Source organism: Caretta caretta, chromosome 5, assembly GCF_965140235.1.
Source record: "Caretta caretta isolate rCarCar2 chromosome 5, rCarCar1.hap1, whole genome shotgun sequence".
NCBI lineage: Eukaryota > Metazoa > Chordata > Testudines > Cheloniidae > Caretta > Caretta caretta.
Genome location: NC_134210.1, coordinates 12768933 through 12786659, shown reverse-complemented (window position 1 = coordinate 12786659; position 17727 = coordinate 12768933). Strand labels below are relative to the sequence as shown.

Here is a 17727-nt window from a genome sequence, read left to right as displayed (position 1 = left end):
TAGAGTAGAACCTCAGTTGTGAACACCAGAGTTATGATCGATCAACCCCACGCCTCACTTGGAACCGGACGGACGCAATCAGGCAGCAGCAGAGACCAAAAAAAGCAGCAAAATATTGTACAGTACAGTACTGTGTTAAGTGTAAACTACTACAAAATAAAGGAAAGGAGTAATTGTGACACCTTAGAGACTAACCAATTTATTTGAGCATAAGCTTTCGTGAGCTACAGCTCACTTCATCGGATGCATCTGATGAAGTGAGCTGTAGCTCACGAAAGCTTATGCTCAAATAAATTGGTTAGTCTCTAAGGTGCCACAAGTCCTCCTTTTCTTTTTGCGAATACAGACGAACACGGCTGTTACTCTGAAACCTGACAAAATAAAGGGAAAGTTTAAAGAAGAGTTTCAGCGTAGCAGCCGTGTTCGTCTGTATTCGCAAAAAGAAAAGGAGTACTTGTGGCACCTTAGAGACTAACCAATTTATTTGAGCATAAGCTTTCATGAGCTACAGCTCATCACTGGTTAAAGAAAAGATTTGCCAAGGTCAGGAAACTGTTTCTGTGCTTGTTTCATTTGACTAAAGACGGTAAAAGCAGCTTTGTCCTTCTGCATAGTAAAGCATCAAAACTGTATTAAGTATTTGTAAACCTTTGAAAGAACTAACATAATGCTTTGTTCAGAGTTACAGACATTTCAGAGTTACGAACAACTGCCATTCTGGAGGGGCTATTGTAGTTAAAAAAATACCAACCTTCATGCAGTCTTAAAAGAAGGAGTATTTGGTCTGCTCTGTTGTTTTGGAGGAACAGCCGTGTTAGTCTGTATTCGCAAAAAGAAAAGGAGTACTTGTGGCACCTTAGAGACTAACCAATTTATTTGAGCATGAGCTTTCGTGAGCTACAGCTCACTTCATCAGATGCATACCGTGGAAACTGCAGCAGACTTTATATACACACAGAGAATATGAAACAATACCTCCTCCCACCCCACTGTCCTGCTGGTAATAGCTTATCTAAAGTGATCAACAGGTGGGCCATTTCCAGCACAAATCCAGGTTTTCTCACCCTCCTGGATTTGTGCTGGAAATGGCCCACCTGTTGATCACTTTAGATAAACTATTACCAGCAGGACAGTGGGGTGGGAGGAGGTATTGTTTCATATTCTCTGTGTGTATATAAAGTCTGCTGCAGTTTCCACGGTATGCATCTGATGAAGTGAGCTGTAGCTCACGAAAGCTCATGCTCAAATAAATTGGTTAGTCTCTAAGGTGCCACAAGTACTCCTTTTCTGTTGTTTTGGTGCCCTCTGGTGGCATATTTCAAAAATAGCAACATGGGCCAGTGTGAAATCCTTCACTCTCCTACTCCGGTGGGTGGATGTGTAAATGCTGATACGCCATTCCTGGCATAGCCACAATTCCCATGCATACATATCCCCTGGGCACAGGCCTTACTGAATTGCTGTAGCTCCTTACAGGGGCTGTGTGAACGAGTATAAACTTGCTCCTTTTTAACCAAACCAAATGAGATGACTCATGTGGGGGGATGGAAGTGAGATCTGGATTAGCATCTTGGATGAAGGAACCGGGTATGTTTTGCTTGGAAAAGAGGTGATTAAGGGGAACATGAGAGCAGGCTTGAGATACTTGAAAGGCTGCCATAAAAAAAATGGAGAAAAGTTGGTCTCTTTTGCCACAGGAGGGCAGGACAAGAGGCAATGGGTTCAAACTACAGCATCGCAGATTTAGCCCAAATGACAGGAAGCACTTCCCAGCTGTAAGAAGAGTAGCACAATGGAACAGACGCCTCAGGAGGTTGTGGAAGCTCCTTCACTGGAGGTTTTCAAAAGGAGGCTGGAGAGCGGGGGGGGGGGGGGTGTCACACAACAAAATTTTTTTTGCAGATTCAATAATAACAATAATGGACAGTTGTATTTTGGTGTCCCTGGCCCCCTGCTGCCTCTGCTGGCCTCTACAGAGCCCTCTAGCCTCCCCTGCCTCCCCCAACCTCCCATCACCATGCTGGGCCCTGCTGTTCCCCCTCATTGTCCTGAGCTCCCTTCCATGGCCTTGCAGCCCAGGCTCACCCCAGGGACACCAGAACGGGGGGGGGGGGCGCAGGGGACTGTGGCTCCGTCACTTTTTATTGGCCATAAGGGTGAGTGACGGGCGAGGGAGAGGGGCGGAGAGGCACTCATTGGGGGCTGGGGTCTTGGGGGGGCGGAATGGATGGTGTGGGAGGTGGGGCCTCAGGTAGAAAGGGTGATGCGGGGGGGGGAAATGGGTCAGGTGTCAGTGGGCCCCCTTCCCACTTTGAGGGAACCTTCTGCCACTCCTGGCTCACCCTGCTCCTTGCCTCTTGGCCATCGTGACGTCTAAGGCAGACGCTGCTGAAGACCTGCTGCCAGAGCCGCACGGGCTGGAGCCAGGAGAGGGATGGAAGGGGGTTAAGCCCACCCCAGGAGCCATGCAGTTGAAGCTGGAGCGGGTAGGGGCTCAAGCCCACCGTTGGAGCCTCCTGCTGAAGTGGGGGTTGGGGGGGTTGAAGTCCACCCCCGGCGTCCCACAGCTGGGTCACCCTAACTCTGCATTGTAGACCAGGGCTAAGTGATGTAGGAGCCTAATGAGTGTGACTGCTGTTTGTTGGCCCAGCTGTGAGTAATTTACACCTCAAAGAGACGGGACAGCAGGACAAGCAGCTTGTTCAATATCTTCATAAATGATCTGGAGGATGGTGTGGATTGCACCCTCAGCAAGGTTGCAGACGACACTAAACTGGGAGGAGAGGTAGATACGCTGGAGGGTAGGGATAGGATACAGAGGGCCTTAGACAAATTAGAGGACTGGACCAAAAGAAATCTGATGAGGTTCAACAAGGACAAGTGCAGAGTCCTGCACTTAGGACGGAAGAATCCCATGCACTGCTACAGACTAGGGACCGAATGGCTCGGCAGCAGTTTGGCAGAAAAGGACCTAGGGGTTACAGTGGATGAGAAGCTGGATATGAGTCAACAGTGTGCCCTTGTTGCCAAGAAGGCCAATGGCATTTTGGGATGTATAAGTAGGGGCATTGCCAGCAGATCTAGGGATGTGATCGTTCCCCTCTATTCGACATTGGTGAGGCCTCATCTGGAGTACTGTGTCCAGTTTTGGGCCCCACACTACAAGAAAGATGTGGAAAATTTGGAAAGAGTCCAGCGGAGGGCAACAAAAATGATTCAGGGACTGGAGCACATGACTTATGAGGAGAGGCTGAGGGAACTGGGATTGTTTAGTCTGCGGAAGAGAAGAATGAGGGGGGATTTGATAGCTGCTTTCAGCTACCTGAAAGGGGGTTCCAAAGAGGATGGATCTAGACTGTTCTCAGTGGTAGCTGATGACAGAACAAGGAGTAATGGTCTCAAGTTGCAATGGGGGAGGTTTAGGTTGGATATTAGGAAAAACTTTTTCACTAGGAGGGTGGTGAAACACTGGAATGTGTTACCTAGGGAGGTGGTGGAATCTCCTTCCTTAGATATTTTTAAGGTCAGGCTTGACAAAGCCCTGGCTGGGATGATTTAGTTGGAGATCGGTCCTGCTTTGAGCAGGGGGTTGGACTAGATGACCTCCTGCGGTCCCTTCCAACCCTGAGAGTCTATGATTCTATGGAGGGGGCCAACCTGAGCCTGAGAAGGAGCCAGAATTTACCAATGTACATTGCCAAAGAGCCACAGTAATACATCAACAACCCCCCGCATTAGCTCCCCCCCCCACTCTGCTTCTAGCACCTCCCGCCCACCAGCAGCCCCACCAATGGGCACCTCCCCCTCCATCCCCACACCTCCTGATCAGCTGTTTCGTGGCATGCAGGAGGCTCTGGGGGGAGGGGGGAGAAGTGAGGGCACCTCAGGCTCAAGGGGGGGATGGGAAGGCGTAGCGTGGGGGCAGGACCTGTGGCAGAGCCAGGGGCTGAGCAGTGAGTACCCCCCGGCATATTGGAAAGTTGGCGCCTGCAGCTCCAGCCCTGGAGTCGGTGCCTAAACAAGGAGCCACATGTTAACTTCTGAAGAGTCGCATGGGGCTCCGGAGCCACTGGTTGGCCACCCCTGAACTAATGGGAGGGTGTACCAGAAACATGGGGGTCTGAGTCCTTACACTTTCCCAAGACAATTTACATGGGGTTGGTCTTGTCTGAGTCAATGTATCCCCTTGGTTAGACCAAGACCTCATCACATAGGTAGACCCGCCTAAATTCACGGTCCATTTTGGTCAATTTCATGGCAATAGAACTTTTACATTTAGTAAATTTCGTGATTTCAGAGGTTTAAATCTGAAATTTCATGGTGTTGTAACTGTTGTGGGGGTCCCGACTCAGAAGAGGGTTTGGGGGGGGGATCACAAGGTTACTACAGGGAGGTCACCATACTGCCACCTTTTCTTCTGCCCTGCTGCTGGTGATGCCTTGCTGGACAGCAGGAGAGCAGCAGCTGCTGGTCAGGAGCCCAGCTCTGAAGGCAGCACCAGTACCAGCAACAACACAGAAGTGAGGATGGCCCGGTGCGGTATGGCATGGGAGTGTCACCCTTACGTCTGTGCTGCTGCCTGAAGAGCTGGGCCCTCAGTCAGCATCCGCCACTCTCCAGCCGCCCAGCTCTGAAGGCAGCAGGGCAGAAATAAGGGTGGCCTGGTATGGTATTTCCACCCTTACTTCTGCGCTGCAGCTGGTGGGGTGTTGCCTTCAGAACTGGGCGCCGAGCCAGCAGCCGCTGCCTTCAGGACCGGCTGCCCAGATCCTTGTGACCCCAGCTCCTTGTGACCCCTCCCCCCCCGTGATTCTCTTGTGTTGGGACCTCCCGTTTGAGAAACACTCGTCTGTCCTGTGAATTCTGCATAGTATGGGGTAAAAGCACACAAAAGGCCAGATTTCACAGCCATGAAGTTGGTAGGGCCCTACACCTAGGCTTAGATCCTCAAATAGGTGACTAAAGCCGTTTGAGGCTCTTGGCCTTGGGCCTGCTTTCTCTGTACCTTCTAAAGAAACAAAGACAAGCAAGGAATACCTGCTCCAGGAATGGTGCAAGGATTTCCCCATGATGACTGTTTCTGTAACCCTTTTGGGGTTTAGCGAGCATGGCCCCTTTAAACCTTTGCCCTGAGGGGAAAAAGTGCTGCTCGTTCGAGAGAATGTGTGTTTGTGTGTGTGTGTTCCCCCCCCCCCCCGCTAAAAGGGTTCTTGTAGTGAGTAGGCCTTCACATAGTGAAGCAGCTGAAGCTTGGGTGTAGGGTTACCACCTGGCCAGTACTTGACCAGCCTAGCCGGTTTTTTTATGGATTTGCAGTTGCGAGGAAAATTATTTACTCTGCTGGGGTTTTTTTAACCTGGGTGTAAGGATTTGTGTTATTATCACAATACACTGGGATAGCTAATGTTAAAAGTTTCTGTGTCCAGCTAAAGATGCTGCAGTGTTCCCACTTCCACAGTTTAAGTGATAACAGATCAGAACGGTTGAAAATACAGCAGCTGGCTGCCCACCTAAAGGCAAGCGCACTGCCTGTGTGTTGAACGAGGGTTTGAGTCATGTGAGTGTGAGGAGACATGCAAGGTATAATTAAATAATAGAAGAGCAGCACTACGGTGTGAGTGATCCTACTTCACCCCCGGAAAAAAAGCTTGCATCAGAAACAGCCCAGTCAGTCACAACTGGTTAAACAAACCAGACTACAAAGCCTAGATGGCAAAATGTGCTGATAAAACAAAGTCCCGTAATTTATCATTGATATGATCAATCATATCTATATGGGCTATCTCTCCAGATACTATAAGTCGCTGTTGAAGGTAGCGGTTGCGGAGTTGCCTTATGGTTGGGGTTGCCTCAGACTTGCCGTGAGGAGGGCGGGCTGGCTGGGTATTTTTGCATTTCAAAGGTTGTAACCCTACCTGGGAGGGACATAGTGGCCAACAGGACCATCCCAGGACTGTGTTATACCAATAAAATAAAAACCAGCAGGATCTTATTAAAGGAGAAAAGACAAAGTGCCACATTTATTGTGAATACAGAAAGAATCATAGTAAGCAGTTAGAAAAGGAGGACTTGTGGCACCTTAGAGACTAACCAATTTATTTGAGCATAAGCTTTCGTGAGCTACAGCTCACTTCATCGGATGCATACTGTGGAAAGTTTAGAAGATCTTACATAGCTCTAACATTCCATTCAATTTCATATTTATTCACACATTCATTCATACACACAGACACAGGTTCCGCAAGGTTGTTATCATAGTTACCAGCCTTAGAGTTGCTCATGCCAAGCCACTGGCCAGGTGGCCTGGACATGAGGAGGGAGCAGGGCCTTGTTAGATGAGCATTTGTGTGTTTGAGTGAATGTGTGAATAAATATGAGATTGAATGGAACGTTAGAGCTATAACTAGCTGCTTACTGACAGGTTTCAGAGTAACAGCCATGTTAGTCTGTATTTGCAAAAAGAAAAGGAGTACTTGTGGCACCTTAGAGACTAACCAATTTATTTGAGCAAAAGCTTTCGTGAGCTACAGCTCACTTCATCGGATGCATACTGTGGAAAGTGTAGAAGATCTTTTTATACACACAAAGCATGAAAAAATACCTCCTCCCACCCCACTCTCCTGCTGGTAATAGCTTATCTAAAGTGATCACTCTCCTTACAATGTGTATGATAATCAAGGTGGGCCATTTCCAGCACAAATTTAGGGTTTAACAAGAAAGTCTGAGGGGGAGGAAAAAACAAGGGGAAATAGGTTACCTTTCATAATGACTTAGCCATTCCCAGTCTCTATTCAAGCCTAAGTTAATTGTATCCAATTTGCAAATGAATTCCAATTCAATAGTTTCTCGCTGGAGTCTGGATTTGAAGTTTTTTTGTTGTAATATCGCAACTTTCATGTCTGTAATCGCGTGACCAGAGAGATTGGTTTATGAATGTTATAATTCTTGACATGTGGTGTGGTCAGGGTGAAAGCTGGAGGCATGTAGGTAGGAATAGCGGTCAGTAGGTTTCCGGTATAGGGTGGTGTTTATGTGACCATCGTTTATTAGCACTGTAGTGTCCAGGAAGTGGATCTCTTGTGTGGACTGGACCAGGCTGAGGTTGATGGTAGGATGGAAATTGTTGAAATCATGCTCAAGAAACTCCCTGAAAAAGCACAAGATCAAATCCGCACAGATACACCCCTGGAACCCCGACCTGGAAAATTCTATCTACTACCCAAGATCCATAAACCTGGAAATCCTGGGCGCCCCATCATCTCAGGCATTGGCACCCTGACAGCAGGATTGTCTGGCTATGTAGACTCCCTCCTCAGGCCCTATGCTACCAGCACTCTCAGCTACCTTCGAGACAGCACTGACTTCCTGAGGAAACTACAATCCATCGGTGATCTTCCTGATAACACCATCTTGGCCACTATGGATGTAGAAGCCCTCTACACCAACATTCCACACAAAAATGGACTACAAACCGTCAGGAACACTATCCCCGATAATGTCACGGCTAACCTGGTGGCTGAACTTTGTGACTTTGTCCTTACCCATAACTATTTCACATTTGGGGACAATGTATACCTTCAGATCAGCGGCACTGCTATGGGTACCTGCATGGCCCCACAGTATGCCCACATTTTTATGGCTGACTTAGAAAAATGCTTCCTCAGCTCTCGTCCCCTAACGCCCCTACTCTACTTGCGCTATATTGATGACATCTTCATCATCTGGACCCATGGAAAAGAAGCCCTTGAGGAATTCCACCATGATTTCAACAATTTCCAGAAGGAACTCCAACCTCACCTTTTGTTAAAAAACATTACACCTGTTAAACAAATCCTTCAAAAATCTGGGCACAGTCCTCGGACTAAACAAGCCCTAGCTGATGTCTGCACTATTTCGGACCTAGAGGATAGATGGGCTCAGTATATCCTCATATACAAACCTTCTAGTGCTGCCAAAAGAGTTGCAGCAATTTGGTTGTTGTGGGAGGCATGTAAGGATTCTTACCGCTGCTTGTCTTCATGTAAAGAGGAAAAGGCACAAACGGAAAAGGGAGCAGACAATTGGAAGGTGCTGGCTACAAATACCCAAAGTCAGCTGAAAATAGTGAAAGAGGCACTCCCGGAATGCAAAAAGAGAGAAAGATTCCTGGCAGACCAAGCTAAAGCCTCTGAGAAAATTGAAAGAGCGAATCATGTACTCCAAGGTATGGTAAAGAAATTAACCTTGAAGCAGGGCAGAGCACCTGCAAATCATAGTCATTGTGAATCACTAATTAAGAGTCTGAGACAAAAATTGGGCTTTGCTTCTAAACAGGTAGCAGCCCTTACAGCAGGTGAAGGGGGAGAAGGTCCTATGTACAACACCCCCAGGCAGAATTACAAAGAGAAAAGAGAGTGAAAAAGTTAACTCTGCAGAGGCTGGAGGGAATTAAGCAGCTAAACTTTGTGAAAATGTTAAAAAGGAAAAGTGTTAGAGAAAGAGCATTCTTGGGGTATGTCTACACTATGAAATTAGGTCGAATTTACAGAAGTCGGTTTTTTAGAAATCCTTTTTATAAAGTCGAGTGTGTGTGTCCCCACAGAAAATGCTCTAAGTGCATTAAGTGCATTAACTCAGCGGAGCGCTTCCACAGGACTGAGGCTAGAGTTGACTTCTGGAGAGTTGCACTGTGGGTAGCTATCCCACAGTTCCCGCAGTCTCCGGAAATGAGATTCAAAAGTTTGCGGCTCTTTTCCTGTCTACCTGGCCAGTGCATCTGAGTTGAGAGTGCTGTCCAGAGCGGTCACAATGGAGCACTCTGGGATAGCTCCCGGAGGCCAATACTGTCGAATTGTGTCCACAGTACCCCAATTTTGACCCGGCAAGGCCGATTTAAGCGCTAATCCACTTGTCAGGGGTGGAGTAAGCAAATCGATTTTAAGAGCCCTTTAAGTCGAAAAAAAGGGCTTCATCGTGTGGATGGGTGCATGTTTACATCTATTTAACGCTGCTAAATTCGACCTAAAGTCCTAGTGTAGACCAGGGCTTGGTTTCTTTGCAGCCATTCTGAAAGAAAAATGGGCCCTTTTCCAAAGGAATGTCTGTAAATTAGCCAGGCAAAAATAAACTATCTGATTAAAATCATTTGACTGGACAATTTAGTCAGATTTGCTAAAAGAACATGAGGGGGTTCTATTGGAACGTAACTGCCTCAAATGTATAAAGGGAATGTAAGATGTAAAAAACAGAGCAGTGTGGAAGGGATGTTAAGGAAAAGAAAATGTGTATGTATCTATCTGTGTGTGTGTAAATATGTAAAGTTCTAAGGATCAATTTGTTTTGTTTTTGTTTTAAATAATGCCACTAAAAATCCATTCGACTCTTTTATTCAAAGTTGCAAAACTGACAGACCTTTTTGCTAGACACAGGTAATTAGTGTTGTTTGGATTTGGGATTTGGCATTTAACACTTAAAAGGTAACTCAATGCTTTACAAAATTTAAAATGTTTTTAAGTTGTGGCTGCAGCAGGGCAGTCAAAATCAGGAGAATAGAAAAAAAAATCTGGATTCTTTTTGTTTGTTTGGTTGGTTTTTGTAACAAAATAGCAGATGAGAGCTATAGTAAATAAATAAATAATAAGAAATGAAAAAAGACAGTGCCCCTCTGAAGCAACAGCAGGGGTGAGGTGCACAAAACAAAAAGAAGCAATGTTAGAAACACCGAGCCTTAAAATGGCTCTGAGTAATCAGACTGTCACTTTGATAAAGGTACATGAAAACTCTGTAAGCAAAAAAACAAAGAGTTACACCTTATGTAAAAATCAATACGGATAATGTTATAGAAGTTAAACTATGGAAGGAATGTGCATTTGCCCCAGAACATGTGCAGGGTATATTGTAGAAGAGGCAAAAGAAATGCAAACATGCCATGCTACTTAATTAAAATGCTATTCGGGCTCCAAAGGGAGCCACGATAGGTTGGGTTTTCTTTTTCAGGTTGCTGTGTGTTTTGGAAACAGAAGTTAAAAAAGTGATCAAAACTCTGGTGAAAGTTGATTGTGTCCCTTTTAAGATCGAGTCTCTGAGCTGCTGATGGCTTGGGGCCTGGGTGTAATGCTTTTTTCCCTTAGACGCTTTAGAACTCCACATTCCTTTTTTGGCTGTCTCTGACTGAGGACCAGCTCAATCAATGTGACTAGATCCTCAGATCAGGCATATCTTCATTTCAGGAATGCTAGTGTCAGGAACCAGTGTTTGTTAACGTCACTCTCATTTGCTTTAGTCAGAATCCTCAGGATGCCCATTATCCCAGTCACTCGTAGATGAGCCAGAACCAAAACACCAGATTCAGACATCCCCAAACACATAGTGGAAACACCAAAAGTCCCATCTGGGGTGCCATCTGTAGCCTGAACCAAAGCTGGGTGTACACAATTGGGTGTATACAAAGTTGGGTGCATAAAATTGTAACTTGAGGGTTAACAGGTGTATACAATTAACAGGTATACAATTAACAGGGATATACAATTGTAATTTGAGGGTAAACTGGGTGTTGTCCCAAGATCAGGCCCAGTTAGATTATTGTAAAATTAACATATAATTTGGGAACCCTGACATGCACATGTACAACACTTACACTATAGGAACTCTTACACACACACACACACACACACATATATAAAGATCAGCAGATAGAGATAATACAGAAAGTACATTTGGACGGCCATACTTACACCCTGGAATGTTAACCATTATCTTTTTTATCACCGTCACTGTCCTCATCTTCCCCGGTGGCCATTATTCTGGCCCCTCCCAAGGTCTACATCTCTCTCGTTGCTACCCATGGGATATTACTTTTTATAGTAGGTTATGCTGACATTACCATGTCCAATGTATATTCAATAGGGGTCCTTATTTGTATTTCCTCTCCTTAAGGTGTCCGTTTTCTATAGATTAGTATATGTTTGATGTTACCCTATTAGCATACATGTCAATTTGTTGACATTGTGCCTTTGTGGTTGGACGTTCTGTCTGGAACCTTCCAGATGCCTGTGTCAGCTATGTTCATGGGTGGCTGATGTTGGTATTCTGGATAAAATTCCCCCTCTTGCATGCTACTTTCAGTTCCCTATAACTCCTGCGTTACTTAAATTTATCTATGCCAAAGGTTATAGGCCTCAAGCCTCACACTATCTGCTAAAGCCAAATCTTACAGGATAAAAGCCTGTAGGATCCTTGCAATACTACTATATATAATAAAGCAGAATAACAAAACAATGAATATAATACAGGTAAGCTGGCCCACTGGGCTACAAAGTGGAACCATGTAAGGACATGTGATATGCTCCTTGGAGTCCGCGGTAACCCAGGAAAAGCTATCTGGGTGGAATGAGTTTCTTCTATGGCCCACTGTGAGAGCTAAGTGTCCTTGACGGGCCCTCGATACATGGCTGTCTGGCCTTCATGTCAATTTTACCAGGTGGGTGTTACCCAGGAATACAACACGTGTATTATGCCAGTACGCAGACAATATTCATAACTTCAAATACAAAGATGATACATGCATATAAACAGGGTATTCATACTTAGCAAATCATAACTTTTCCATTGATACCTTACATGACATACTTTGTACAAGATTTGTTGCAGTTGTATAACAGTGGCAGTATCAATAATATAAATGGTCATATTCAATCATATAGCATCACCCCCCTTTCATCACTGTCCCTATCCTTTTGGTTCTAAGGAAGATTTTCTATTTTACTGCTCTACCTCAGAAAGGCAGGAGCTTCATGACAATAGTTAGTCTAGTAAGATTTACACCATCCCCTGAGACCAGTGGATCTTGGGCTATTTCAGCCATTTCTCTGCCCAAATGCTTGCACCCACAAAAGCTAATCGCAACCTAGTACAGATCCATCCAGCATCACCCCTTTCACCTGTCTCCACACATGGCACAGACTGAATGTTTTGGGTCAGCAGTTAATCAGCATTCCAATAACTCAGCCATTCTTACCACTTTCCGTGTTTATAGATTCACAGATACTAAGGTCAGAAGGGACCATTATGATCATCTAGTCTGACTTCCTGCACAACGCAGGCCACAGAATCTCACCGACCCACTCCTGCGAAAAACCTCTCACCTATGTCTGAGCTACTGAAGTCCTCAAATCGTGGTTTAAAGACTTCAAGGTGCAGAGAATCCTCCAGCAAGTGACTCGTGCCCCATACTACAGAGGAAGGTGAAAAACCTCCAGGGCCTCTTCCAATCTGCCCTGGAGGAAAATTCCTTCCCGACCCCAAAATATGGCGATCAGCTGAACCCTGGGCATGTGGGCAAGATACACCAGCCAGATACCCAGGAAAGAATTCTCTGTAGTAACTCAGATCCCACCCCATCTAACATCCCATCACAGGCCGTTGGGCCTATTTACCATGAATAGTTAAAGATCAATTAATTGCCAAAATCATTTTATCCCATCATACCATCATATGAAATGAGTGTGTAAAGGCTCAGCTAACAGCAAGGCAGCTTAATTCTGAAATGAAATCCATTACAATTCAGAACTTACAGTACATCCATTTCATGATACACAAAAGAAAATCATCATCTTCTGTAAACAAAATACAGTATCGTTTTGTTTAGAAATGTCCCAAGGAAGATTTAGTTCACATATTTGGAGCAGAGCTGTACAACTGCATTAGGAAGGCATGTCAGACTGCTATTTTTGTCATCACTGTTGCCTTCCTGTTTCTTTCCACTGTCAGGTAATAGACATGGTTGGCTTATGGGTAAGTGACTTTGCAGAGTGGCAGCTTGTAGATGGCAGAGTTTTCTGTAGTTAGTAGCAGCAAGAGAAATGCGGAGAAGCAGAAAGGCCAGGTGCAGGCTGATAATCCAAACTGAAAGAAAAAGGATCTTGATCATGCCACTCACAATTTTCTTAATTCTTCAACCCTAGATAGATGCAAAGCAAAGAACCATGGACCTTCAAAACAAGCCCGTTGTTAAATAAATAAATAAAGAGAGAGAGAGCATAGACTGTAGCATACAGGCTGTATGATGGGCTACAGAGCCTTAGGTTGCTGGTGACCAAACAGCTGCTCAGTGTCAAATGAGAAATGAGTTGGTTGTCTCATCCAGTTCCTAGTAGACTCATGTCCCCATGTTGTATGAAACTGGATTCATGGCTTATTACAACAATCTGTAACTCACTAACCCCCCTTTTCAGGAGTGCTAACAGGCCACTTCACCTTGAATGGATGTGATAACTACTTATGCTAAACTATCTATTTGAACTTGTATTTAGTGGTGACATGCTGAGCCTGGTCTACACCACAAAATTAGTTCGGTATGCCTATGTTGCTCCAGGGTGTGAATAATCCACACCCCTGAACGACATTGTTATACTAACCTAAGTGCCAGTATAGACAGTGCTATGTCAGCGGGAGAATATCTTCTCTTGACATAGCTACCACCTTGCGTGGAGGAGGATTAACTAAGCCAGTGGGAGAAGCTCTCTCCCATCGGCTAAGAGGGCCTTCGCTAAAGTGTTGCAGCTGTGCCAATGCAGTGTTTAAGTGTAGACCTGCCCTGAGTACCTTTCCCAGACCTGAAGAAGAGCTCTGTGTAGCTCAAAAGCTTGTCTCTCACGAACAGAAGTTGTTCCAATAAAAGTTGTTCCTCACCCACCTTGCCTCTCTAGTGTCCATATCTCATTCTTGCCGGCAGCCTCAGAACAGTCCTGGGAACTGAAAATTAGAAAATAACAATAAAAAAATACCTGCCACAGAGAGGGAATTAGCAAGTGCTGCTCCCAGATGGGCACAAAAGAAGGCTGTGAAAAGGACAAAGGAAACTTCAGGTTAAAATGTGTTTGCTCGCAGCATTAGACAGCGAGCAAAAATTACACCACAATCCCAGATCCCCTAACTGTACCTCCTCATAGATACAGAGACATGCATCATTGTTTTTTCTATGGATCAATGCCGGGCACAAATGTTTGGCATTCATAGATTTTAAGGGTTTGTCTATACGTACAATGCTGCAGGAGCCCAGCTATACCGATACAGAGGCGTCATGGCAGCGCGTCTGGTGAGGACGCCCTATGCCGATGGGAGAGAGCTCTCCCGTTGGCTTAAAAATAACCACCTCCGGAAGTTGCAGAAGCTATATCGGCGGGAGAAACTCTCCTGGCAACATAGTGCTGTGCACACGAGTGCTTATGTGGCTCAGGGGGTCGAATATTCACACCCCTGAGTGACATAAATTTTGCCAACATAGGCTGTACTGTAGACATAGCCGAAGGCCAGAAGGGACCATTATGTTCACCTAGTCTGACCTCCTGTATAACAGGCCATAGAGCGTCACCCAATGATTCCTGCATCGTGCATAACTTCTGTTCATCGTTGACGGAGGGCACATTCTGTGCTTACCTTGCATCCTGCCGTGTTGTGTGTGAGCATGAAAAGGAGTTTACAGAATGAAAAACTGGTTAAAAACTGCTCTGTGTCTGAATTTCTCCCAAATGGGATGGGGAGGGAGGCCCATAAATCTGCTCCTTCTCTCTACACCCCCCTATAGCTAAGGCTGATTGAAAATTTTCCATTGAAAGTGTTTTCCAAAAGAAATTTGGGTTTTTGACTCAATTAATTTTTTTGTGAAGGGCACCTGCTCTGTATGGGAAATTTTGACACTTCATTGAAAAATGGAATGCCTAAAATCAGAAAAGTTTACAGTTTTCACTGAAAGTGGAAATATTTTCATTCAAAATGGCGCTGCTGTGCCTAATGAAAGCCATAGTGCGGGTGCCTTTTGCTCCCATTCTCCTCTCTGAGCTCTCGCAGTGACTATGTCTTCCATGAAGTGTCATGACCCCTATGATGCACCTTTTCCCCTCACCAACATGGGAGAAAGTGGTGCCTCGTAGGACATGTAGTCCAGCCTATAGAGCAGAATGGGAGCACAAGGCATCTAAACTACAACTCCCATGGGGCATGGTGGTGCCATTTTGAATTAAAATATTTCAGTTTTCAGTCAGAATATATATATATATTTTTTATATTTAGCTGAAAGGTCATCATTTTCTGAGGAAAACCCCTATTTTCTGACCAGGACTACCCATGGAGCATGCTGGGCATGCCGTGGGAGCGGGCAGCTGTGCACATGCACCAGTGCAGTGGGAGGCTTGGGATGAGATTGAACTTCCCTGAGGCACGGTCTCTCCCTGAGGTCCCTTTTCAGCGTGTGGATCTGCCCTCTCCCTGAAAAACATGGGCTGGTGCCCAAATGGAATATTTTAGCCCAAGCTAATCAATCATTCTCTGGGATTGCACATCTAGCATCTTTCACAAGGCCTGGGTGCATTTAAAACGAAGGATGGTAGCAGGCATGCCGCCGGCAACTGCTAGCAAGTGGGTGTGCCATGTGGGAGCGTAGAATGTGCCTCCTATTGCAATGCAGGCGAGGACACTGTTGTAGCCCCAAAAGCCAGAGTAGATCCCAGCAAAGGGCGCTGCAGCAGTCAAGCCTATAAATCAAGGGAGACACATCAAGGGAAACTCGCATTAAAAAAAATCACTCGTTATTAACATCACTGGTTTCTTTCTCTTTGTTACTAGTGCTGACATTCAAATAATTCAGACTTCCAATGCCCTGCCACCCTTTCTGCAGCTTGTTTACTCCTTGCACTAGGTGTTGCAAAGGGTAATTAAAATAGACTGATGATCAGTTTCACTTTCTGCTTCTTAAATATGAGCATAGGAGCTCAGGACAATCATGAATTCCATCTCCAACATCACCAGCTTAAAATCTGAAGGTGTAGTTCTTTGACCAGCCTTCTCTAACATCAATGCAGATCAGTGTGGACATTTACAAAACAAAACTGCACTTCACACACAATTCTCCAACACCCCTCCCCCCCTGGGGGGAGGGAGGCAGGGAGAGCTGAATCATGTGAGATATTAGCCATGTTACTTAATGCACTACTGGAAGGTGTGCAGATATTACAGTGGTAAGGGTGGTATAAAAACCTACACAAAATACAATAGAACAGAGTGCTGCAACATATGGGTTGCAAACAGGAGGATTTTAAAAACCAACTGTTAATTGTTTTATCATCATTGGGTAGGGAAAAGGGAGAGTTGTGGCTGATGTTTGTAATTTTTCCATTCGTTCCAAGGAAGCATTTCTGCTGATCACAGGTTTTCTGAGCACCAAAGACCTGAGCTTCCCCATGCCACTTGCATGTGGCATTAATCAGGAACCCTTTCACAGTGTGCAATAATAATGGCTTTATTGAACCTACAAATTTATGAGCAATGTTACTTTATCTTCCATGCTGGTAGACAGCACTTTTTACATTAGCTATCTACCATGTATGCCTATATATACGCCTGTCTTTTATACAGAACTCTAGTAAGAGGTTGGAGATTTGCCCCAGGGCAAAGTGAGTGTAAAAGGCTGTGAGCAGAGGGAGATATTTGATCTGGGAAGCGCAGGAGTCATCATCTATGCAAATTATAAGGTAAGAGTGAGCCAAGCCCTGGGTCAGATCATGTAGTCAGTGGGCTTCCATGCTGGTATAAGCGTGTGCACAAGCAACTGTTTTTGCAACATTGGGGCCCCTGCCTTTTAGACATAACCAACTCACTGGTCCCACATTGTCATAAAAGATCCCTCAGCACTTTCTCTCAGAGGTGGGGTGTGAACCCTGGTCTCCTAGCTAAAACCCTCCTTCAGTTATTCCATTCTGTCCCCTCCCCTAAAATCCACCCATGGCTGCATTAGGACACAGGCTCCCCATTCACTTCCTGTTGTTATCTACCTGCCCAATCACAGGGGCGGCTGCCTCTTATTCCAGGCATATGAACTCTGAACATTGCTGCTGTGCAGCTATCTGCTATTCAGTGATCACAGCTCATCTGTACCTGGAAAACACAGACTGTTTACTGAACTGAGTCTCCGTTTCCCAAGTCCTTGCTCCCCACCCAAGTGTCCCAGTCAGAAGCTCCCCTTCCCTGTGTATGCAGAGCCAAAGGAGGTCAGTGATCTCAGGATAAATAAACTCACTGGTTGCTCCTGGCTGTGATGCGCTGCAGCTGGGTCCTATTTTAGCAACATGGACGATGTGACTTTTAAGAAGGAATATGCAGTAGTGCTAAGAGTGCTCCTAACCACCTTCACTTTACACATTCATTTGCCAGTGTAACCCACTAACTGTGTGTTATGTGTCCCTGCCTACATCTGATCCACAGAAGAGCTAAGTCTGTTACTGTGCTGTTCATTGTTAATGTTTACAGCTGCAATTCAGGATGGCTACTGGGGGTTTTTTTGTTGCAGAATTGCCACTTTTAGGTCCGTAACTGAGTGACCAAAGAGGTCGAAGTGTTCTCCGACTGGTTTTTGAATGTTATAATTCTTGATGTCTGATTTGTGTCCATTTATTCTTTTATGTAGAGAGTGTCCAGTTTGGCCAATGTACATGGCAGAGGGGCATTACCATATAACATTATAACATTCAAAAACCAGTCGGAGAACATTTCAATCTCTTTGGTCACTCGATTACAGACCTAAAAGTGGCAATTCTTCAACAAAAAAACTTCAGAAACAGACTCCAACAAGAGACTACTGAATTGGAATTAATGTGCAAACTGTATACAATTAATTTAGGCTTGAATAAAGACTGGGAGTGGATGTGTCATTACACAAAGTAAAACTATTTCCCCTTGTTTATTTCCCCTCCCACA

General features: G+C 45.2%; 1 protein-coding gene across 10 annotated transcripts in view; it reads left to right on the top strand.

Moving 5' to 3' along the window:
* The first annotated feature begins 3928 nt into the window (after positions 1–3928).
* LOC125636878 (uncharacterized) overlaps positions 3929–17727 on the top strand; it is a 234487-nt gene continuing 220688 nt past the window's right edge. For 9 of the 10 annotated variants that reach the window (XR_012668360.1, XR_007356749.2, XR_012668361.1 and 6 more), the window contains exons 1-2: positions 3929–8203; positions 16390–16505. Coding sequence is in view for 1 of the 10 variants with exons in the window: in XM_048850655.2 (XP_048706612.2) it covers positions 7114–8203; positions 12014–12057 (1134 nt within the window). In the remaining 9 variants the exon portion in view is untranslated. Of the gene's footprint in view, positions 8204–12013; positions 13672–16389; positions 16506–17727 lie in introns of those variants that run through there. The other variant, XM_048850655.2, reaches the window with a different exon arrangement.